This window comes from Ailuropoda melanoleuca, chromosome 7 (assembly GCF_002007445.2).
Source record: "Ailuropoda melanoleuca isolate Jingjing chromosome 7, ASM200744v2, whole genome shotgun sequence".
Taxonomy (NCBI): domain Eukaryota; kingdom Metazoa; phylum Chordata; class Mammalia; order Carnivora; family Ursidae; genus Ailuropoda; species Ailuropoda melanoleuca.
The window spans coordinates 76,645,607-76,666,680 of NC_048224.1; the positions used below are offsets into that span (position 1 = coordinate 76,645,607).

A 21,074-nucleotide genomic window follows, 5' to 3' on the forward strand; every position below is an offset into this window, starting at 1 on the left:
CTCCTTTTTGTCTCACCTTTCTGCTCCCTCCCTTTCCTTTCTCATGTCCCTTCTCTCCCTGAACAGCCTGGGGTCCGCACCAGGCCATGAGGAGCAGGTGGGATGGTCCTCATTGGCTGGGACATAGCTGCCTGGCTGCACTGACGTGTTGGAGGTGAGGCTGGGGCAAATACGGGCAGACTTCCTTTCCCAGTCCCCGTGAGCTCCCGGGGAAGGCCTGCCCCTGCGGTGGTTGTGGTTGTTCAAAAAGAGGGTGAGCCGGTGAGGAAAGAGCAGAGAATGAGATGGCCCAGTGTTCAGGATGTATTTGAATTGAATGACATTCAAATTTATAATCCACCCAGAGCCTACTAAGTAGAATAAATCGGATTTTTGTTATCTGACTCTGGTCTTTATTTAGGGGATGATTTTCAATCCTGTGAAAGTATTATCCGCAAGCACAGTGTAGTTGGCAGAGCAAGGAAAGCAGAGAAGAGCCTGGGCAGACAGGCAGGAGTTTAGTGTCCTGAGCAAAAAGGGGGGTGCAGAGCCAATGGGATGAGCACGTGGAGGCCTGAGTGAGCTCTGGACGGCAGGACAAGGGTGGAACTCAACCCCAGTGTGAAGGAGGCTGGGCTTTGGCTAGAGACGTGGCATCTAAAGAAAAGTGAAGGGTGCCTGAGTGGCTGAGTTGCTTAAGTGACTGCCTTCGGCTCAGGTCATGATCCTGGAGTCCCAAGATCAAGTCTCTCATTGGGCTCCCTGCTGAGCGGGAAGTCTGCTTCTCCCTCTGACGCTCCCCCCTCTTGTACTCTCTCTCTCTCAAATAAATAAACAAAATCTTTAAAAAAAAATAAAGAAAAGTTAAGTGGGCAAATGATTTTATTTGCATCCACTTGATAAGCCAAAACAGTGGCTTTAAAAGACTTGTATTTTAGATTCAAAATCTCCATAGAGAACAGTGAGCAATAAGGATAATGCCCCTCCTGAGATGCCAAAGGGGACCTGGGCAATATGGTCCTCAGGCAAGCTCTTCCAACACATCTCGGGCTACATCCCTCTCTATCTGGGTTTCCCATTTGAGTGCGACTGCCGCCAGCGTTCTTTGAGATGAAGGAGTATGGAGTCCTGTCAACACAGGTTGACTTAGGTTACTTAGGGCCAGAGGGTTTGATTTGGGTCTGCTGAATCAGACTGCAAGTGTGCTCCCCTCGGGTCCTCTTCCACACTCTTGAATGACAGAGAAATGACAGGAAAGATGGGGAGGAAGGAGGGCTGCTTACATTGGTGAGATGGTTCTAAGGCTCTGGATTCTAACAGAAAGAAGAGAAAGTCGGAGTCCCAGAATGGAAGGAATGCACAGGGGTCCCCCACTGACTGGGAGGGAAGGACAAACACCAGCACAGAAAGTAAATCTCATTACCCCACCACCCTGCTCAGACTCTGGTGCCTCTTCACTCCCCTTGGGACAATCCCAAACTTCCTGATATGAACTCAACGCCTTATCGTGAATCTGTAATCGACCTTCCCTTTGCCTTTGTCACCCTGTCTTCTGCACACCGTTGTAAAAACAAGGCTGAATATCAGGATCATTTGGAGCTTTAAGAAAATGCCTACTTCTGGGTGTAATAACAGTACATTTATTTAGAAATCCCTTATACAGATATATAAATACTCAAATCTATGAAGAAAGGATATGAAGTCTGAGATTTACTTTAAAATACTCTTGCAAAAATACTGTGCAGGGATAGAGGAAAAGAATGCACAGAATGTGAATCATAGCTGAAGCTGGAGATGGTGATATGAATATTCATTACATGATTCTGTCCACTTCTGTATGTGTTTGACATTTTCCAAAATAAAAAATGTTTTAATGTATGATGAGAAAAGTAATAATATAAAAGCACAGATTTCCAGATCTGCGCCAGGGCTTTGGTTCAGAGGACAGGCCCTCGGTAGGACGAGGCCTGCTGTTGCGCACTGCACGGCCAGGACGTGCCTCGTAGCCTTCCAAAATTTATGTCATCACAGCACGGAGGACATCAGGAGAAGAAAGGGGAAAAGAGGGGGAGACGAACCATGAGAGACTATGGACTCTGGGAAACAAACTGAGGGTTTCGGGGGGGTGGGGGGATGGGTTAGCCCGGTGATGGGTATTAAGGAGGGCACGTATTGCCATGAGCTTTGGGTATTATCCGCAAATACCAAATCATAGAGCACTACATGAAAAAAACAAAAAACAAAAAAACACCTTTGTTGATACATAATTAGTGGACTTAAGTCCTAGTTTTATGATTTTCCTACTCAGGCATGTTTTGGATCATTATTATTACAAGTAAGAAATCGAAGTTCTTCAATATAATTCTGATAAATACGTTTATCAACAAGAAAAAAAAAATCTATGTCATCATTATAAAGCTTTGCCAGAAGATGGCAGTAACTTCTCTTGAGAAAGGGGCTCCTTGAATTCACACAAAGCCTCCCCTGGGCTGGTGGCAAGGTCAGTCCCCCAAACCTGAATCTGACGACTTTAAGTCTCTTCCGACAATATGATGAACAAACAGGCTGGGGCCCAACTGAACTCCACGGAATGGCCCACCTCAGTACTCGCACGCAGCTGCTCTGCTGGGCTGCCCCGTGATGCCTCTCTCTCAGCACTGTGCGGCAATCCTGGCCTGCCCTGACGGGCCACGTCCCACCCTCTCCCATCCTCACGTGGGCAAGAAAGTCCACGAGAGACAATGCAGAAAATACAGAGATGCAGAGAATAAAACTCAGCCACAAATGCACAGCCCAGAAATAATCAAAGCTGACATTTGCTACATACCTTTCAGTTTTCTCTTTGGTGCATGTTTTTTAAACCTTTCATCCTTCCCCCCATGAACAGCTTAAATTTATTATAATAGACAGTCCTTTTAAAGTGAAAATTCAGATCTGTAAGCTCCTGTGACCTGGTCCTATCCCCTCCTCTCCTACAACTTCCCCACTCCCTTACCAATTTTATTCCCCTCACCCTGGCTTCCGGGCTGTTCTCACAATGGCTATAGCAGGCAGGCTTCTGGGCCTTTGCACCTGCTGTGCCCTGTACTTCGAAAGCTCCCCCTCCATGTGGCTAATTCCCTCTTTCTCTTTCTGCTCAAATGTCACTTTGTTAGGAAAGCCTTCCCTGGTAATCCCATTCTACTTTAAGACAAGCTGTCCCCAATCTCTTCCCCTCCTGTGTTTTCCTCTAGACGAATCCTTAGACATGTATAACATTATTCTCTTTCCTTAGTTATGTGTAACCCATGAAAGCCAGTTTTTTTTGTTTTTGTTTTGTTTCTTTGTTTCCAACTGCTGCATCCCTAATGGTGTAACAGTCTGGCTAAGAATAGATGCTCCACAAAGATTGCGAGATGAATGCCTATTTCTGAAATCTAAGTGTCTCGATTAATTAACTCCAAAGAACAAGTTCACTCATTCACCAACTTAGGAGGCATTTCGCTGCAAATTTATTCAGGCTGGTATTCCAGGAAGCCATGTTGCTCAAAACCAAATAATCCTAGGGAGCACCTTAGAAACAGTCCCCTGACCTCATAAAAGACTGACAGCTCTTCCTTTAAAAATACTCTAAGCCAATTTTTCCCCCATGCTTCATGGCATGGCTTATAGCTCCTTTAAAAAAATTTTTTCTTCAGTAAAGCACTTCCAAAACAGCTTTCTGAGAAAACGCACATTGCCTTGCGGACCGCATGAGGGTGGAGCGTCCTTCCATCCAGTGAGCACTTAGGTGGACTTCCTGGTTTTCATAAGAAGCTGTCAGTCCTGGCTCTTGTTCCTCTGGTTTCTTAACGTGGGGATGAGCCCTCAGCCAGCAGCACGCGGAACCTCAACTCCCACGTCCCCATCAGCAGCACCTTCAACAAGCTACTTGCAGAAAGATTCCCAGAAGGCCTTCAACACTCCTTTCAGGTTTGAATTCTATCTCTGGATCAAGTGCCATCAGCAGAAGCTCATACGCAGACCAATCTGGAAAGCCCCTCAGCACATAGCTCCACAATATTACGTTTTAATGTTCTGCCTTTAGATTTCACCTGAAGGGTCTTATAAAAATTATTTGAACGTAAAACTGTAGTACCTGAGAAATTTATTTAAGAATTCAGCCAAAGGGAAAGTACTGTTTCCTTTGAAGAGTGGCTATGTTTCCTCCTTTGGGATAAAAATTACATTACAGTCGTGTTTCCATGTTTTGACCTCCCTGTCAGGAAACCTAGAGCACAATTTTAATCACAACCACAAAGCTAACCTTTAGTTGCAGTCTCCTTCCTTGCTGGCCCCAGCCCCTAGTTTCTGATTTTCTATTTTTCATTTACCATCTCACTGCAAACGTTTCCTATAAGGCACCTCAAAGCCACTATGGAAAAATATAGGATATAAATAAACCATTAAAACATCAGTGAATAGGGGCGCCTGGGTGGCACAGCGGTTAAGCGTCTGCCTTCAGCTCAGGGCGTGATCCCGGCGTTCTGAGATCGAGCCCCACATCAGGCTCCTCTGCTATGAGCCTGCTTCTTCCTCTCCCACTCCCCCTGCTTGTGTTCCCTCTCTCGCTGGCTGTCTCTATCTCTGTCAAATGAATAAATAAAATCTTTAAAAAAAAAATCAGTGAATAAATTCAACCTGTTTCTAATCAATGGCTTGTAGGTTTTCTACAACAGGGGACATTTAGGAGGTATGTTAGGAAGAATATTAGAATGTATCACCAAGTACAATAACGAATCTCCCCTGGAAATTTGAAAGAAAAGATTTGTGTCTACCTTCCTGAGGTGGTCCGAGGGCTGGATGGAGAGAGAAAAGGTAAAATGACTCTAAAGGTTCTGTACACTTTTGATTCCACGGTAGTCTGACATACTAGTGGACAACCAGATATCAAACACTACCAGCTACTCTAATATAAAGAAAAGGATTTAAAGACCCACAATGCGGCCTCACACTCAGCTGGGATTTGATACCGTTGATCACGCCGATGAGACAGGCTTCAAAGCTTCATGGGCCAGACCTCAGGGAGGCCTGTGCCCATCTGGTTTCATTACAATGCCTGACCACAGAAGAACCCCAATCGCTACCAAAGGTTTCCCTACATAGTCATGATTTTCACTACCTAGCTTCTAAGTCTCCAGAGGTCACTTTACCTATACATATAATCACCCCGCCAGAATTCCTCCTCTGAAGTGATCTTATTTAGCATGTTCAGGCAATTCAAAAATAATTCATGTACTTCTATTTAATAATTTCATCCTGCTTTCACATTTATCCTGTTTGTCTTCATAATACTTATCCTACGCCACCCTCCGAAAGATGCTACGCAGACCCTAGAGCGAAGACCACGACCCTGCAAGCCTCGGCGCCTCCCGCCAGCTCGCCAGCCTGCCACCGTCCTGCCAGGTCACGCGGCCAATACTGCCTTGTTTCTCTCCCCACGTTTTCGCTCCGAAGAACATAGAAAGGAATGACAGATGTGCTTTTACCCTTTCCTATGTGTCTCCGGGTGTTTTCTATTGTTGAGTTCCTGTTTACATTAGAAAGGAGTCCAAGACAGAATCTGTTCCTGTTATTTGAAGGGTCTGTGAATCCGTCTATAAGCACACTTCGGGAGGAGGCCTGGAACGTCTCCCCAACTCGGTTGTTGAGTTCATAGTAGGCGACTGAGCACCAGTGCTGTGGCTCCTCGTAGCAAACGGGCCGAAAGTCTGGAAGAAAAAGAACCAGACAGCACATCACTCCCGTCATGACGGGCGGCTTCCCACCTCAGGATCCCCCCAGACACTTACATTCATGCCATTTGACCAGAAGGGGGGGCTGCGAGACAAGGATGCTCTCTGTCATCTTTCCAAACCTGTCGCCTGATGGAAGATCTGTGTGGTGAGCTCATCTGGTCACCACACGTGTGGCACAGAGGTCACGATCCCTGTGACTCTCCCATGGTCAGAGCTTTTGTAATCATATGTAATAGTATTGAGGGGGTCTGACAAACAACGATAGGAACAGATCGATGTAAATTCCATCACCCGGAGAGGAGACAGCTCCAAGGAAGGGAGCAGGTTGCCTCCTCTCCACATGTGAAAGATGGTGTATTACTATCACTGGACCGAACGGAGTCCCGGTGATACGAGTATCATTTTCTAACAAACTAAGGAGGAAAAATAATAGTTTGGATATGATGAGAGCCAAATCAAAAACACTGGATAGGACTTTAAATTATTTAAGAAAGACAAAAAGAAAAACTTCCACATAGACTCACATTCTCCATTGTATACATATGGAGTATTTATACGGCATAAAATATTTTAAAGACAGCTGTGTGTTTCACTAGGAAATCCATGAATGTTATGTTTTCACTTCAAATTTTTCAAAGCTAAGTAAGTTTCCAGTAACCAACCAAAGTTCAGAGTTCTTCCTTTGCCACACACACTCTTTCTCTGTCTTTTGACTGATTATATTAGCTTGCTTTTCTTCGACTATCCTAGTAATTCTTGTAGCTAGAGTGTGTTCCTATGTGCACTAAACCATAAATTTATGAAACATAAATTAGGGGGCTATTATTTGATTTACAAACGGACCTTTACTTATGAAAGACTTCACCCGGGCAGACTTTAAATCGTAAGCTCCGTTAGGCCCTCTCTGCTCAGTGTGGCTCCTGGAGCGGCAGGCTCCGCTTCACCTGAGAGCCTGTGTGGATGCAGTCTTGGATCCCACCCCAGGTCTAAGGAATCAAAATCTGCATTTGTATAAGATCACCATGTGGTTTATATGAACATTAAAATTGAGCAACATTTATTAATCTAGCCTATTTTAAGAAACGGATAAAATTCTGTAAAAGCCCTATTTGCATATTCACGTATATTTCTAAGAGCACCCCTCTGAGCTAAATCAAAGACACCCTACAAAACTATAGTATAAACACAATTGGGACAAAATTGCTAGCTCAACTACCCATTTCTGAACTAAACATCAAGACCTGCAAACGTCTAAATGTGAGGTTAGAATAAAAACCTTACTTATTCTAGTAACCAGGATGATAAACAAACAATGTATGGTGCTGAGGATGCCAAGTTAAAGTGCAAAGCCTGGCTACCTGCCCCTTCACACACCTGTGACACAGCAGGCTAGCACATCTTGTTCTGTTTTGTGATTTGTTTCATTTTGGGGTAACAGGAAATGTTCTCAGAAAACAGCTACACTGAGCTGTTCATCTACCAATTTACCTCCATTAGGCATTGACAGCACTAAATGACTATCGGCTGTGGCATCTACGGGTCGGCCATTCTGGGTCCCTGGGGCTCCCGTGGCATGATAAGGCGGGGGTGGTGTGTCAACTAAAAGAAAGCAGTAAAACAGAGGCATGTCAAACTGATAAACTACACAAAGACCATCAGATCCAACCCCTCTTGCTCTGAAACTCCTGGGCTTGGGGGATAGTGATATTGCTCAGAGAGGCCAGTCATGTCATAAGGCTATTCTGCAGTGATACTAGGAGTGTCACACAGAAGAAATCGGTTGTCCTGACATCCTCACTAAACGGCTGATTAGTTTTCCCTCTGACTTGGAATTATCGAAGAGTCCTAACTTCCAATGACTGCATGGTAAGATTTTCAAATCGAGGAGCTATTCTCCTAGCACAGGGGTCTGTTGTCCGGCTTTCAAAACAGAAAGCTAAACTTTCTTTGATGTGAGCTTAATTTTTCAATTCCTCTGCTGCCACGGATTGTACAATGGCCACAGGGACGAGCTATTTCTGGGACAGTTCCACATCTGCCCCCCAAACACACAACAGCTGAAACCGGATTATATCCTTGCGCCCAATGCATGCGGAGAAGGGGTCCTCTCCCCAAATATCAGTTCCTGTAACTGTACAGTGATCGTGGTTAGGCAAATGCTGTGCATTCAGTAGATAAGATGTTACCAGAAAGTAACTCACAACACAATAAAAACTCCTGCAGCTGAGGAAAAACTCTTCAGTGAGAACCTCTGAATAACTGATTCCTCCTGTACACATTCCTAATGTCAGTTCAGAAGTCTTGTTACGTTAGTGGTGGATGGAGTTCAGTGGCGTGAAAAGTTGAATCAGTCTGCCTTTGTTGAATTGAATTTTGTCCATTCAAGTAGTTCCCACACTTAAGTGTTCATAAAATCACCAGTGAAACTTGTTAAAGGTGCAGATTCTTGGTCCCACCCTCAGAAATTCTGAGTCTGGAGATCAATGGTTGGATGTAGCCGTGTAAATTTACCAGCACTGCTTGGCAGTTCTAATGCAGACCACATTGTGCAACCATGGGTAAGGCATTTTCTTGTGAGAAAATAAACTACGAGCCTGATGGAAAAGTTATAGAGCAAGGTGGCTCTTCTGCAGGTCCTTGAGCACGTCTATCTATAAAACTCAGGGCTGAACATAGAGTCACCACATCACCATATCTACTCCTAGGCATATGCCGAAAGGAGCTGAAAGCAGGTGCTCAAGCAGATGCTTCCATGCCAGTGTTTAGAGCAGCAATATCCACACCAGCCAAATGGTGGAAATGAACCACAACCAACGAATAGATTTTTTAAAATGTGGTACATCCATACAATGCAATATTGTTCAGCCACAAAAATGAAGTAACTGACCCAGGCTACAACATAGTTGAACTATGAAAACACTACGCTAACTGAAATAAGCCAGACACAAAAGGACAGATATTGTATGATTCCACTTCTTTGAGGTACCTAAAATAAGCAAATTCATAGAGACAATAAGTGGATTCGAGGTGACCAGAGGCAGGAGGAGGGGGGAGAGGGGGAATTGGGAGCTCTGCTTAACGGGGACAGAATTTCTGTTTAGGTGGATGAGAAAATTTTGGAAATAGATGGTGGGGATTGTTGCACAGAACTGTGAATGTGCTTAATGCCACTGGACTATACACTTAAAAATGGTTAAAATGGCAAATTTTATATGACATGTATCTTACCACAACTTTAAAAATTAATATATGAAAACCACTAGATTGCATACTTTAAGTGTATGAACTGTATGATGTATGAATCGTATCTCAATAAAGCTGGTAAGAAAAAATGAGGGGCTGAACCGGTTAATTTCAGAATCTCCTTTTATCTATGGGTCTGTTTTCAGGTTGCATTTTGCTATTAATCATGGAGAAAAGAATTATTTTCTTTGAAATTAAAAGAGTTATTCCCTCTGTGAAAACTGACCAGCTCCAGCACAGGTGTTGGGGTCCGTCTCTCATGGATGGGAAGAGGGGAAAGTATTACCCTGTTAGTTTCACCAGCGCAGGAAGACAACATCAGTACAGGCAATCTTTACAGCACAGATATGTTTCAAGTAAATCCGTATACTGTAGACATAATTATCCTCCCATCCCTTAACAACGACTCTGTCCTCAAATGACTTCTCTTCCTGTTGTGTCCCTTTCCTGGTGAATCCAGCCCCTTGTAAGACAGCAACGATCTCCTCCCCTGTGTGTGGATGACTGCTGAGCTTCCTCCCAGAGTTTCAGCCTCCACCCCTGCATCAAGTTCTGTTGAGTCTACCTCCTCGAATTCATTGTCTTCTTTCCATCCCCACATTCCTTCCTTAGTACAAGTCCTTATCATTACTGGCCTGGACTGCGACAGCCTCACTGCTTACTTACCTGACTGTTCTCAACGGTTATTACCTCTTGAAGGTCAGAGACTCTTGTCAGAATCCATCATTGCACCTCTCGCAGTAGCACAGTGCCTGGCACTTAGTAGGTGCTCAGTCATTACTTACTGACTCAGTAACATCAATCTATAACCCTGCCCTCCGGCCCTGGGTTCCAAATGCCTGTGTGGTGATTCACTTACTCGACAACCGACTGCTGAGCAACTACTGTGTTGTAGGGTCTGTGCGACACATTTAAGAGAGAAGACGACTGGCAGTTGAATGGGAGAGATAGATAATGAGGGATTGTATCATGTAGTATGATAAATGCAATAGCAGATGTGTATGAAAATAGTAGCTGTATTGCTGAGGGGGCAAAAGGAAGAACTGAATAACTCAGAAAGCAAGGGGCAACTCCTTTTCTATCTTCCCATATTTTATAAGTTCTGTGAGGACCGGGACAATTTCCACCAATCTTTTAATCCTCCTTTCAGCTCCCTAAGGCAATGCTTCCATAGTTCCATAAATATCCATTAAATAAAGGAATATATGAGCCCGTGAATGAGGCAGACTGTAACATCTAGAGCAAAATGAGTTTACGCATGCCTCGAAGAACCTGTCACTCAGGATACGACTTATCTCACACTCCGAGGTGCATATGCATCTCTTCTTCATGATCTAATTTAGACCCACTCTACAGGCGTGGCAGCACGTGCAATTCTGACAATGTGCTTGAGTCTCCCTTTTGCACAGGACATCCCTTCCATAGGTGATTTCAGTTCAGCAAACGTTTACTGAAGAGCTCTGTCTTCAAGATGCCGTGCTGGCCTCACACAACACAAAACGAGAATGCACTGGCGAGGGGAGGCCTGACTCTGCCCCAGTGACGTTATGCACACTTCTTTCGGAGACAGGGACTCCCTGTGTTTATTGAAAGGGACAGCCAAAGAAAAGGCCAAGCATGGACCCCTCACGTTGCTTGCCCTCAGGCCAAGTCTTCCTGCTTGGGTTAGAGAAGTATTTTATAATCTTATTTCTGCTACCTTAAAAAAACAACTCACTGGAAATTCCCAGAGATGCTGTTCAAATGCATTTAGTTTCTTCCAGAGGATGAGAACCAGAAACCAGAGCAAAGATATGTTGTAGCTCCAGAGTAACAGCTCCCAAACAGCCCTGATCTTAGAGGTGGGCAGGGTCCAACGGCCCACGGGCCATGGCCATGTAAACGGCAAAGCTCCATGTGAATGTTAGTAACAGTGACTGTGATTATGACGATCCCACCACGATTGACTGTGTTGGGTCACACTCCATGGAGATGGACAGCGGCTTTTACTGACCTGAGTGTTGATAGGGGCTCTCTGGCTCCGAGGGGCTTCCTGGGGAGTGAGGGTAGCCAGCGGTGCATGGGGACTGTGAGAACATGTGCCCGGGCCCCGGCGAGGGAGGGAATGCAGAGCACGGAGGCTGCTGGAAAGAGTCCGGGTAGGTGGCGTTGTGTGGCATGAGAGGCTCACTGTGGAGGGAGGCGCTGCGGAACTTGGCCAGAAGGCTGAGCTGGGGGTTATATTCACTGTGCCTTGGCACGAGGACAGGCGGCAGCACTAGGATGAGAAAGGAACCAGTGGATTAGAATTGAGCATTGGCTCGTCAGCACAAAATCCAGCGGACACTTGCTGTTTGGGTCTGTCCATTTTTTCATGGTAAAACTCTGTTTTCTGGAAACTGCCCACCCACCATTCTTTGTGCTTATTGTAAAACTGCCAATTAAGGTCTCATCGTTTCCCAGAAAGTGAGCTGGTGAAGCAAACTAAACACCAATGTTTAACACTTAAACACTCTCCTTGCAAACTGAATATTAAACAGAGTATCACAGTAAAAAGTTTAGAGGCGAATCATTCTGATGTCAGCACTCAAAAGAGACTGCCTATTCATTCCTACCACAGAAATTACCAGAGCTGCCCTATTATCTGGCCTTCTGCAGGCCTAATTGTTTGTGTCTTCCTTTGATTCTGCCAATAAAGTGGTTTTTTTTTTTTAAGGCAAAATCAGTTTCTAAGTGATGCCCAAAATATTTTTCTTTCAGGGACCATGTTAAATTATTCAGATGGCCAGCCTAAATTTTAGGCTCAGTAGTGCTGCTAAAGTTAAAAAAAAAAAAAAAAGTCTACTTGTCTTTACCAGGAAGATTGAAAGGTATCTAAAAATTATTAGATAAAAGATAAACAGAGTAATAAAAATGAATAAGTAAAAGATAAGCATCAATAAGAAAACTTATAAATAAAGCCCTTTGCGTGTTTCTTCTGGGTTCCTTACTTAAAAAAAAAAAAGTGTTTTTGATCCTGATTCTGTATAAAAAGTTAGGAATGGATGCAATTCTCAAGGGCTAGTATTATCTCGGCATTCCTAGTTCCTATTGACTTCTAAAGTGTCACAGTGCCCGGCAGAAAGAAGATACTCAATAAATGTTGTGGTACAAAATGTGATCCATGTAAGTTCCAGAAAAAGAAGCAGAGAAAACATGGAGGAAGTGGTCAAAGGCAATTGCAAAGCTCTTCTAAGGGAAAAGAATTCTTACCCCCACCTCCCACAATGGAAACCAATAAAATAGTTAAAAAATAACATACACTATAAACTAAAATATAGATACCGGAGATTTAAAAAGAGGAAGAAGGAAGTTAATATAAATTACCTAAATCCTCATCTTTTGTATTAGTCAATGAAATTATCTAAAGGTGAAAAGTTTAGAAACAGATATATAAGCATATTATGTAGGATTACCTCCATAATTTCTTTACTAATTAATGTATAAACATAGTGTTTATAAGTGTAAAGTATATTATCTAGAGTTATCTCCATAATTTTTAGTAATAATGGGGCAAACAAGCAGAACAACTAACCAAGAACGGTTAAAAGAGGTTGTTCCTGGAGATGGATGGGGTAGCTCTTCTTTCTAATTACACTATTGACTTGTTACCACATGCAAGTATTGATAAAAACTCATAGAAAGTAAATGTTTTGAAATAAACAGACAACAACAATAGCAATAAAAGAACAATAACATCAATCACAAAGTCTACCACTTCCCCACCATCATACATTTATCTCTTTTTAACAAGCAACAGAACACTCAACGTCATCACCCCAAAATGAGCTCGATGAAGCCATTACATTTCCTTGCATGTGTTCCGTGAATGTGCAGGAATAAAAAGGCGACCCGCTTCATGAACAGCCCGAAAGGGAGGGCCCGACAGAGGAAGTGGGATGTGGCTTCTTTTGCAATGACTCTCCTTCATCACAATGCTAACAAGGTTCAAACAAACACTCGTTTTTCTTTGTTGGATGCAGAAGAAATTGGAATAATCTCTGTGATTCCAGCTGCAGTGTAACAGATCTATGGTGTACCCCTAACATTGTTTAACATAAATGATTCACACCCTCTGGATGCAGGGACTTCTATTTCTTCGTGAGCCAAAGATCTAAGACAGCAATAGGGGAAAAAAAAAAGGGTTCGTTTTCCTTGTTTGAAACAAATGTCTTGATAATGTATTTTTACTATCCATGTAAAACCAAAGGCAGTGATTTTTGTAAAGAAAACCGCTGGTATCATCCTGGTTGTTATTTAGCTTGACTGGCTAGTTTACCTTAGATTTGCACTGATCGTATTTTTAAATACTTCCACTCAAAACATAGCTGTCTTAGTCCATTTGGGCTCTTATAATCGAAATGCCATAGAGTGGGTGGCTTATAAACAACAGAAATGTATTTCTCACAGTTCCAGAGGCCGGAAGTCCAAGATCAGGGTGCGGCATGGTCAGATTCTGGGGAAAGCTCTCTTTGAGCTGCAGATTCTGATCTCTTGTGTTCTCACATGGTGGCAAGGGATGAGGGATCTCACTGGGGCCTCTTTTAGAAGGGCACTAACCCCATGCATAAGGGTCTGTGCGCATGACTGAATCACCTCCTAAATAAAGCCCCCACCCAGTACCATCCCCTTAAGCATTAGGTTTTCAACAAAGGAATCTGGGGGGAGGGCATCAACGTTCAATTCATAGCATCAGCTATTCCTAATTACTAAATTCTATTTCTGGATCACAACTGCTGCTTACAAATAAATATGACATAGTGAGATTACAGACATTGGTTTCAATTTTATGCTACCTTTTCAATAGAACGCTATCTTAACAACGAAGCACTACATGGGAGACAACAGTGGCAGGAGTTACTCGCATATGGGGTGCAAAGCAGAGCTGAAAAGGCTTTTGTATCTCTTTCGAAAGTCATGTGGTTTTTATACAAGGGTATTTTATGTAAAGAAGAAATTATACTCCTGAAACGAGCTCCAGTGGCATGGAGTAAAATCATCTACGGTGCAAAAACACTTTTTGCATAGCAGCTACTGCACCCAAGCCACTCGAAGTGAGATTTGGGGGCTGGTAACACTTTCCTGGCTGCAAGGTATCAGTCAAGGAAGATACAGGATTGAAATTGAGAGTGAACGTTTAGAAACTTTGATATCAATTTGACAGACTAATTCTATATCTGTTCAAATGCAGATATAAAATATAGTTACAGTAAAAAAAAAAAACAAACAAACCTAGGCTTCTTAAAATTTCATTTGCCTAGTAATTCGTTTGTATTACAAAAGTATTGATATTTGAAGGATTGATAATTTAAAAATTAAAACTGGTCCTTCATTACAGGTAGTTAGAAAAGAAATAAATGATAAAAATGGTTGTGTGAGTGAAAAGAAAATCAGAGCGCAGCCTTCAATGTTCCTAAACATTGTTAAAAAATGAGATTTCAAATGCAAAACTTAATTAAGCTTTATGATAGGAACCCAGTAAACTTGCTTAACATTAGCATCTTCACTGTTCACAAAATATTTACTTTAAACATAGCCAGAAAGTTAAATATAAATGTGTTTTTTTCTAATAAAAAAAATCAAGGTTAGGAATAAAAAAATCCTGGATGGCTTAAATATTACCTTAAAATTAATACAATCTCCACCCATCTTTCATTTTGAAAACTCAAACCTAAAATATAAGATATGACATCTATCCGCCATATGTAAAAATATTCATGTTATCATTTCTAAAAGAACCTTAAACTAAAATACTTGAATAAGCCTTTAAAATTAGGTTTTCTAGGGGCGCCTGGGTGGCACAGTTGGTTAAGTGGCTGACCCTTGCTTTCAGCTCAGGTCGTGATCTCAGGGTTGTGAGATCAAGCTCCCAGTTGGGCTATGCACTCAGCTTGGAGTCCGCTTGGGATTCTCTCCCTCTGCCCCTCCCCCACTCGTTCTCATGCTCTCTCTCTCTCAAATAAATTCTTAAAAAAAAAATTTAAAAATAAAATTAGATTTTCTAGTATTCCAAAGGAAAACCAGAGACATTTAACAAGGTACTTCTTGCAATGTACATTTTACAACTACATTCCTCTGGAAAAGAGAAATGATTTCTCAATGAACATTTTTTTCATTGGCTATATTTTGAATGCTTAGTATAACTCAAATCTTTGAAACAAAAAAGGTATCAAGTCATTGTCATAAACTCGGACCTGAATGACTTTTTCTTTCGTATGCAGAGAGAGCCCAGAGAGAAGCAGGAGAGAAAAGAAGAAAACCTTACCTATATGATCTAGTGAAAACACACCAGATTCACCAGGATTTTCTCAACAGTCTCATACAGGGACTCAATCCTGGGATGAAGTGACCATGAGAAGCATCCACACCCGAGAAGTTTCACAACACGATGGCAAGATGTAGGAGCCTGAAAGGTCTCCTTGCTAAGACCACTGGTGGCTGGGCATGACTTCTCCATTATTGCTGTAAGATTAACTGAATCCTGCGGTCAGGCGGCAGGCTGGACTACCACCACGGCCTGCCAACCTACACAGAACCATCTTTTAATGGACATGGGCCATTTTCCAGAGCTCATGTGTCAGCCCTTGGTCTCCTGGAATGAGGCAGGTGACCAATCAGGGAGAGGAAGCTCCAATTAAAACTGCATCCCTGTAGCCACAGGAACACTCAATCCAAAGAGAAATGGAGTCAAACTGTTACAGCCAGTATGAAGGACGAAGGTAAACACCAGGCTGCAAAAAGGGGGTGAAATATGTGTCTGTGCACACGCTGTTGGGTGTGTGAAGTTTCAGAACGATACCTTCTTATATTTAAAGCCACGTTTCAGAAAAACTGCCAATCTCTGCTAGCCCGTTACTTTCATTCCTAGAAGGATTTCCAGCAGTTCTTTCACTGGCTGTTTGCTGACCCAGCTAGGAGATACTTCCACGTACCTGAGCTTGCGGAAAGTGGCAGCAAAAACCTTTAGCTTAGTTCGGTTCCATTGAGGGAGAGAGGATGGTAAGGAGGATGTTTATTTTTTTTTACAGTTAATCATATCAAGGCACTATTAAGATCTTCAAAGACCCCAAGAACTGGAAAAACATGATAACTCTGAAATACATCCAAACTTCATTTTTCAAATTCAAACAAAACTTACATGTACAATGAACTTACCTTCTTTCTAGATTTTTCTGACTATAAAAGTTTGGATTACTTCCTCAAAACTGAACCTTCCTCTCTTCCTTGCTTTTGGTGGTGGGGGGGGGGGGTCTTTGTCTTGCTGATGCCCCATCACTCCTCATCAACTGGGACACAGCTCCTCAACTTTTTAAATAAACTGTGGTGTCAGGAAGAGAACTCACCTGGGGTCTCCACCCGGCGGTAGTGGTAGGGGTTAATGCACACCTCTTTCTGCTTGGAGCCGAATGGGAACTCACAGCACTCCAGCGGCTTCAATTCGTGGTGAGACTGCAGATCAGGCCAGCGCCACACTCGGCAATAAATAACATGGGGTAAACCCTTGCGGTGGGACACCTGCAGCCGCCCATCCAGGGACCGGGGAATTGTCACACATTTGCTGGGCTGCCCCGGACAGCTGAGGGCCCTCTCCAGCTCATCCATGGCTCCTTTCTTCTTCTTTAATTTCTTCACTAACGAGTCTACTGCCTTCTCTGCCCACTTTTCCTCTTCATCTCCTTGCTTCCAGCCCAGCAGTCTCTTCACTGCTGGGCTGGTGAAGGAGAAGAGGGAGCTGATGGGGGTGTTGGAGTGCATAAGAGGTGAACTGCAGGCGTCCAGGGCAAACTGGAACTGGACAGACAGCCCCTTATTGCCTGCAGGGCCTGAGGGAAGAACGCAGCAAGTAACTCTCCAGGGATGTCATAGGTACAAAATCTACAGGGATGTCATAGGTCTTTCTGTTCTAAGGGAAGTAACTGACCGACTCAGGTTGGGAACTGGGTTCACTTTCTCCTAGGCCCTAGAAGGGGATGGCCAACTCTGAAAAACAAACAAACAAACAAACAAACAAACAAGACAAAACTCTAATTAGCTTCATCAGGATAATTTTCAGAAAAAATTAGAGGTTGGATATAAGGGAGAAAATACTCTTCAAATGTTTTAGACTTGAAAGCTCTTAGTCATCTGTGGCTCTTACCTCTCTACTATCCCCTTACCCAAGACTTGGTAATTCTGCCTTCAAAATGTCTTTCAGATTTTGAAATTTCCTCTCTGTTTCCACCAATATGTGAGGCCTCGCCCACCTCACCACGCTCCTGGATTACTGCAACAACGTCTGAAGTAGCTCCTCCCTTCCAATTCTAATCCATTTACTCCCCAATACAAGTTTTAACGAGTCATTTTCCTACTTAAGAAATTATAGTGGCTCCTTCATTTCCCAAATATAAACTTCTCTGACCGAGAAGATATGAACAGACACTTTTCCAATGAAGACATACAAATGGCTAACAGACACATGAAAAAATGTTCAAAATCACTAGCCATCAGGGAAATTCAAATCAAAACCACACTGAGATACCACCTTACGCCAGTTAGAATGGCAAAGATAGACAAGGCAAGAAACAACAATTGTTGGAGAGGATGTGGAGAAAGGGGATCCCTCCTACATTGTTGGTGGGAATGCAAGTTGGTACAGCCACTCTGGAAAACAGTGTGGAGGTCCCTTAAAAAGTTAAAAATTGAGCTACCCTATGATCCAGCCATTGCACTACTGGGTGTTTACCCCAAAGATACAGACATAGTGAAGAGAAGGGCCATATGCACCCCAATGTTCATAGCAGCATTGTCCACAATAGCTAAATCGTGGAAGGAGCCGAGATGCCCTTCAACAGACGAATGGATTAAGAAGCTGTGGTCCATATATACAATGGAATATTACTCAGCTATCAAAAAGAACGATTTCTCAACATTTGCTGCAACATGGATGGGACTGGAGGAGATAATGCTAAGCGAAATAAGTCAAGCAGAGAAAGACAATTATCATATGTTTCACTCATCTATGGAACATAAGAAGTAGGAAGATCAGTAGGAGAAGAAAGGGAAGAAGAAAGGGGGGGTAAACAGAAGGGGGAATGAACCATGAGAGACTATGGACTCTGGGAAACAAACTGAGGGCTTCAGAGGGGAGGGAGGTAGGGGAATGGGATAGGCTGGTGATGGGTAGTAAGGAGGGCACGTATTGCATGGCGCACTGGGTGCTATACGCAAGTAATGAATCATGGAAGTTTACATCAAAAACTAGGGATGTACTGTATTGTGACTAACATAGTATAATAAAAAAATATTATCAATAAAAAAATAAAATAAAAAAATAAACTTCTCTGCCTGGATTTTGAGGGCCTCTATAATCTTCCCTCAACATGTTCATGCTTCTTCCTTTCTCAATTATAGTTTGTGCAAGTAATTCATTCACTGTTGGAAAAACATATAAATGGAATAGAAAAAAAAAATTAGTAGGACACTAATAATCTCACCACTTAAATATATTGTTCCAAACTACTTTATAGGACAATGGTTTTCAAAGGACCAGAGAGTTCCTATAGGGGGCCTCAAAGTCCTCTCTTTTCCAACTACATACCTGTGTGTGCTAGGTTTTCTTCACGTGTTTCAACTTAAAAAAAATAGATCACAACAGATGATATGCAAAAATATATAACAAAAGATGATATGCAAAAATATATCACAACAGATGATATGCAAAAAAAAAAAACACGTCACAACAGATGATATAATGTTATTAACCAGGCATTAAAGAGATTTGCAGAGATATAAAACAGTAACAGTTCTTTCGGTAATTCTTTTTAATTACTGTTTTTAAAATAAAAATGTTTTTGTTAATATGTAATGGGTTTATCATTCTCTTAATGAATCAATAAATATCTTTTAAGTTTCTCAGTCTTAATTCCCCAAATGGTAACGATTGATAGATATAAGCCACATAAACAAAGGTTCTTTGGAGTTCTCAATAATTCTTAAGAGCAGAAAGGCATCATAAGACCAAAAAGTTTGAGAACTGTTTTTTTAGAAGTTACACATAGTCACGGTACATACACACGTGCACGAAGTACTGCTGTCATATTTGTTATTCTGCCTGAAAATCGGCTGAATTCTTCTTCGCCCTCTCATCCAAAGGAGACATTCTTTCCCGGTTATTCAACAGTCCCATTTAAATGTCCTGAGGTAGAACCACACTTCCTCTTCTGCAAAATAGTTGGCTGAAACAAAACCCTCTCCTTCTTCCAGATTTTGGATGCCAGCTACCTTACTAATGTTTTAAAGTGTCTGTTGGTAACGTTTTGGAGCAAGCGAAGTCCTTTTAGTATTTTAGAATCAATCTAGCTCAAAATCTCCAACAACTGCTTGTTTGGTACGCATTAAATACCACTTTCTCCCCCAGTTCCCTGGAGGAGAAGTTGTACCTTTCTGAGTACAATCATAGAAACTTCTCCCAAAGGTGCTACATAAACCCCTGCTGTGGTGATGGGTGTCAGGCACCCCAGGGGAGCAGGATGTCAGCCTGGTTACATGCAAACTGATGAGTTTAATAAATAGCAACACCTGCATCATTTTCTTCTTCGTACAGACTTTATTTAGCATTGTATAGAGAGGTAAACTCTGATGCAAAGGAGACTTGAGGGCTTGATAGCTGGGTTTTCTCACTTGGCAGTTTGACTTAACACTCAGTTTTATTTGGAAAGGTTGATTTTGTGGCTTAACGATCACGAATTTATAAAATACAGTTAAGTCACTGCGTTCAAGTTCTGTTTATTTAATCAAGACAGGCCGCCTGAAAGCAATGGCTGAAGAGGATTAGGAGACTTAAAGAGAAGTAACAAAATGCAGAATAACCTGAACCCCCAAAGAGCTTCGAATTCTGCTTAGTTTTACATGGGACTTCTATGAGTAAATTGTGAAATAAAGCTTTAAGTTTGCGTCAGGGACAGATAAACCTTTTTATAAAAATGTTCAGCAGAGTTAAACCAAATACCCTTTAAAAAACGTTGGCTCCATGAGACAAGTAATGGTTCTGTAAACCAGGGTTCACTGTTGTTGTTTTAAACCATGGGTTCCTATCTTTTAATGACACATGACATCAGTTTATTCAAACAAAATAGCTTTTGTGCAACAAAATAGACTACATTGCAGGACAGCTTACAAAGAAAGAGTATTACTTCATTAACCCCTTCATTCACAGGGATGTGCTCTGTGTGAGTGTGCATGGATGTGCACACACACATGCTGAGGGTCCCCGTGCAAAGCACAATGCAGTGCAGTTTGCTACTCTGGGTTACAGTCAAGACAGACTGAAAAGCACTACCCTTAAACCAGAGATCCTCCAGCCATGTCTGTTTGAGGTTCCCCTTGATGAGTGACTTTCTGGGCCACCATCACTCCTCATCTCTTGGGGAAACACCGAGACTTGTCAAGAACGTAAGGTCTGAGGAACCCTGGCTCTGTAGTCTGATCTCGCTGCCACATTCTGAGCCTTTGTAATAGTCTGATAGTGGCTCCAAAACTGTGCTTTTATTGCTACAAGACCCAGTGCCTGTCGCACTACACAGAGGCCCTGGCAGGGAGGGAGAACCCAAAGAGTCCAATTCAGAATCTCAGACTATTTAACACCAAATGCGTAATAAAAGCCTCTGGGTAGGGGAGAAAGAGGATAGAAAATATCGAAGAGTTCAGGTTTAATAAAACAGACAAGTAGGTATGCAGATGTTCAAGTAATATTCTCTACACTTGCTCCCATGTTTGGTATATTGTTTACTAGAAAAAGTAAATTCAAAAAGTGAATCAGACTTGGACTCTCACTAAGGTTTCAGTTCTTATTTGTCCAGGGTGTCACTTAAGGCTCATTAAGGCCTCTCACTCATATAAAGTTTTTGCCACTAGTAGAACAAAGGGCCCCTTGTTTATTTCCAGCTGGTCATCACACTGACATAAAGTGTAGCCACCCCCCCGCCCCGCCCCATGCAAGCTTGTTTAGTAGTGTCAACCTGGCTCACAACAGATTTCCACTGCCAGATAATTTAAATGCCCACAGACTATCTGCTCAAACTCACCACGTCCTCCTGAAAG

General features: G+C 42.5%; 1 protein-coding gene across 2 annotated transcripts in view; it reads right to left on the reverse strand.

Annotated features, from left to right (window-relative positions):
* The window catches only part of SMAD9 (SMAD family member 9), a 72,940-nt gene that overhangs the window by 8,818 nt on the left and 43,048 nt on the right, over positions 1 to 21,074 (reverse strand). The window contains exons 2-6 of one of the 2 annotated variants that reach the window (XM_011217477.3): positions 16,918 to 16,976; positions 16,340 to 16,819; positions 10,972 to 11,235; positions 7,224 to 7,334; positions 5,487 to 5,708 (exon numbers count right to left, since the gene is read on the reverse strand). In XM_011217477.3, coding sequence (XP_011215779.1) covers positions 5,487 to 5,708; positions 7,224 to 7,334; positions 10,972 to 11,235; positions 16,340 to 16,751 — 1,009 coding nt within the window. In that variant the 5' untranslated portion in view covers positions 16,752 to 16,819; positions 16,918 to 16,976. Of the gene's footprint in view, positions 1 to 5,486; positions 5,709 to 7,223; positions 7,335 to 10,971; positions 11,236 to 16,339; positions 16,977 to 21,074 lie in introns of both variants that reach the window. The other variant, XM_002930645.4, reaches the window with a different exon arrangement.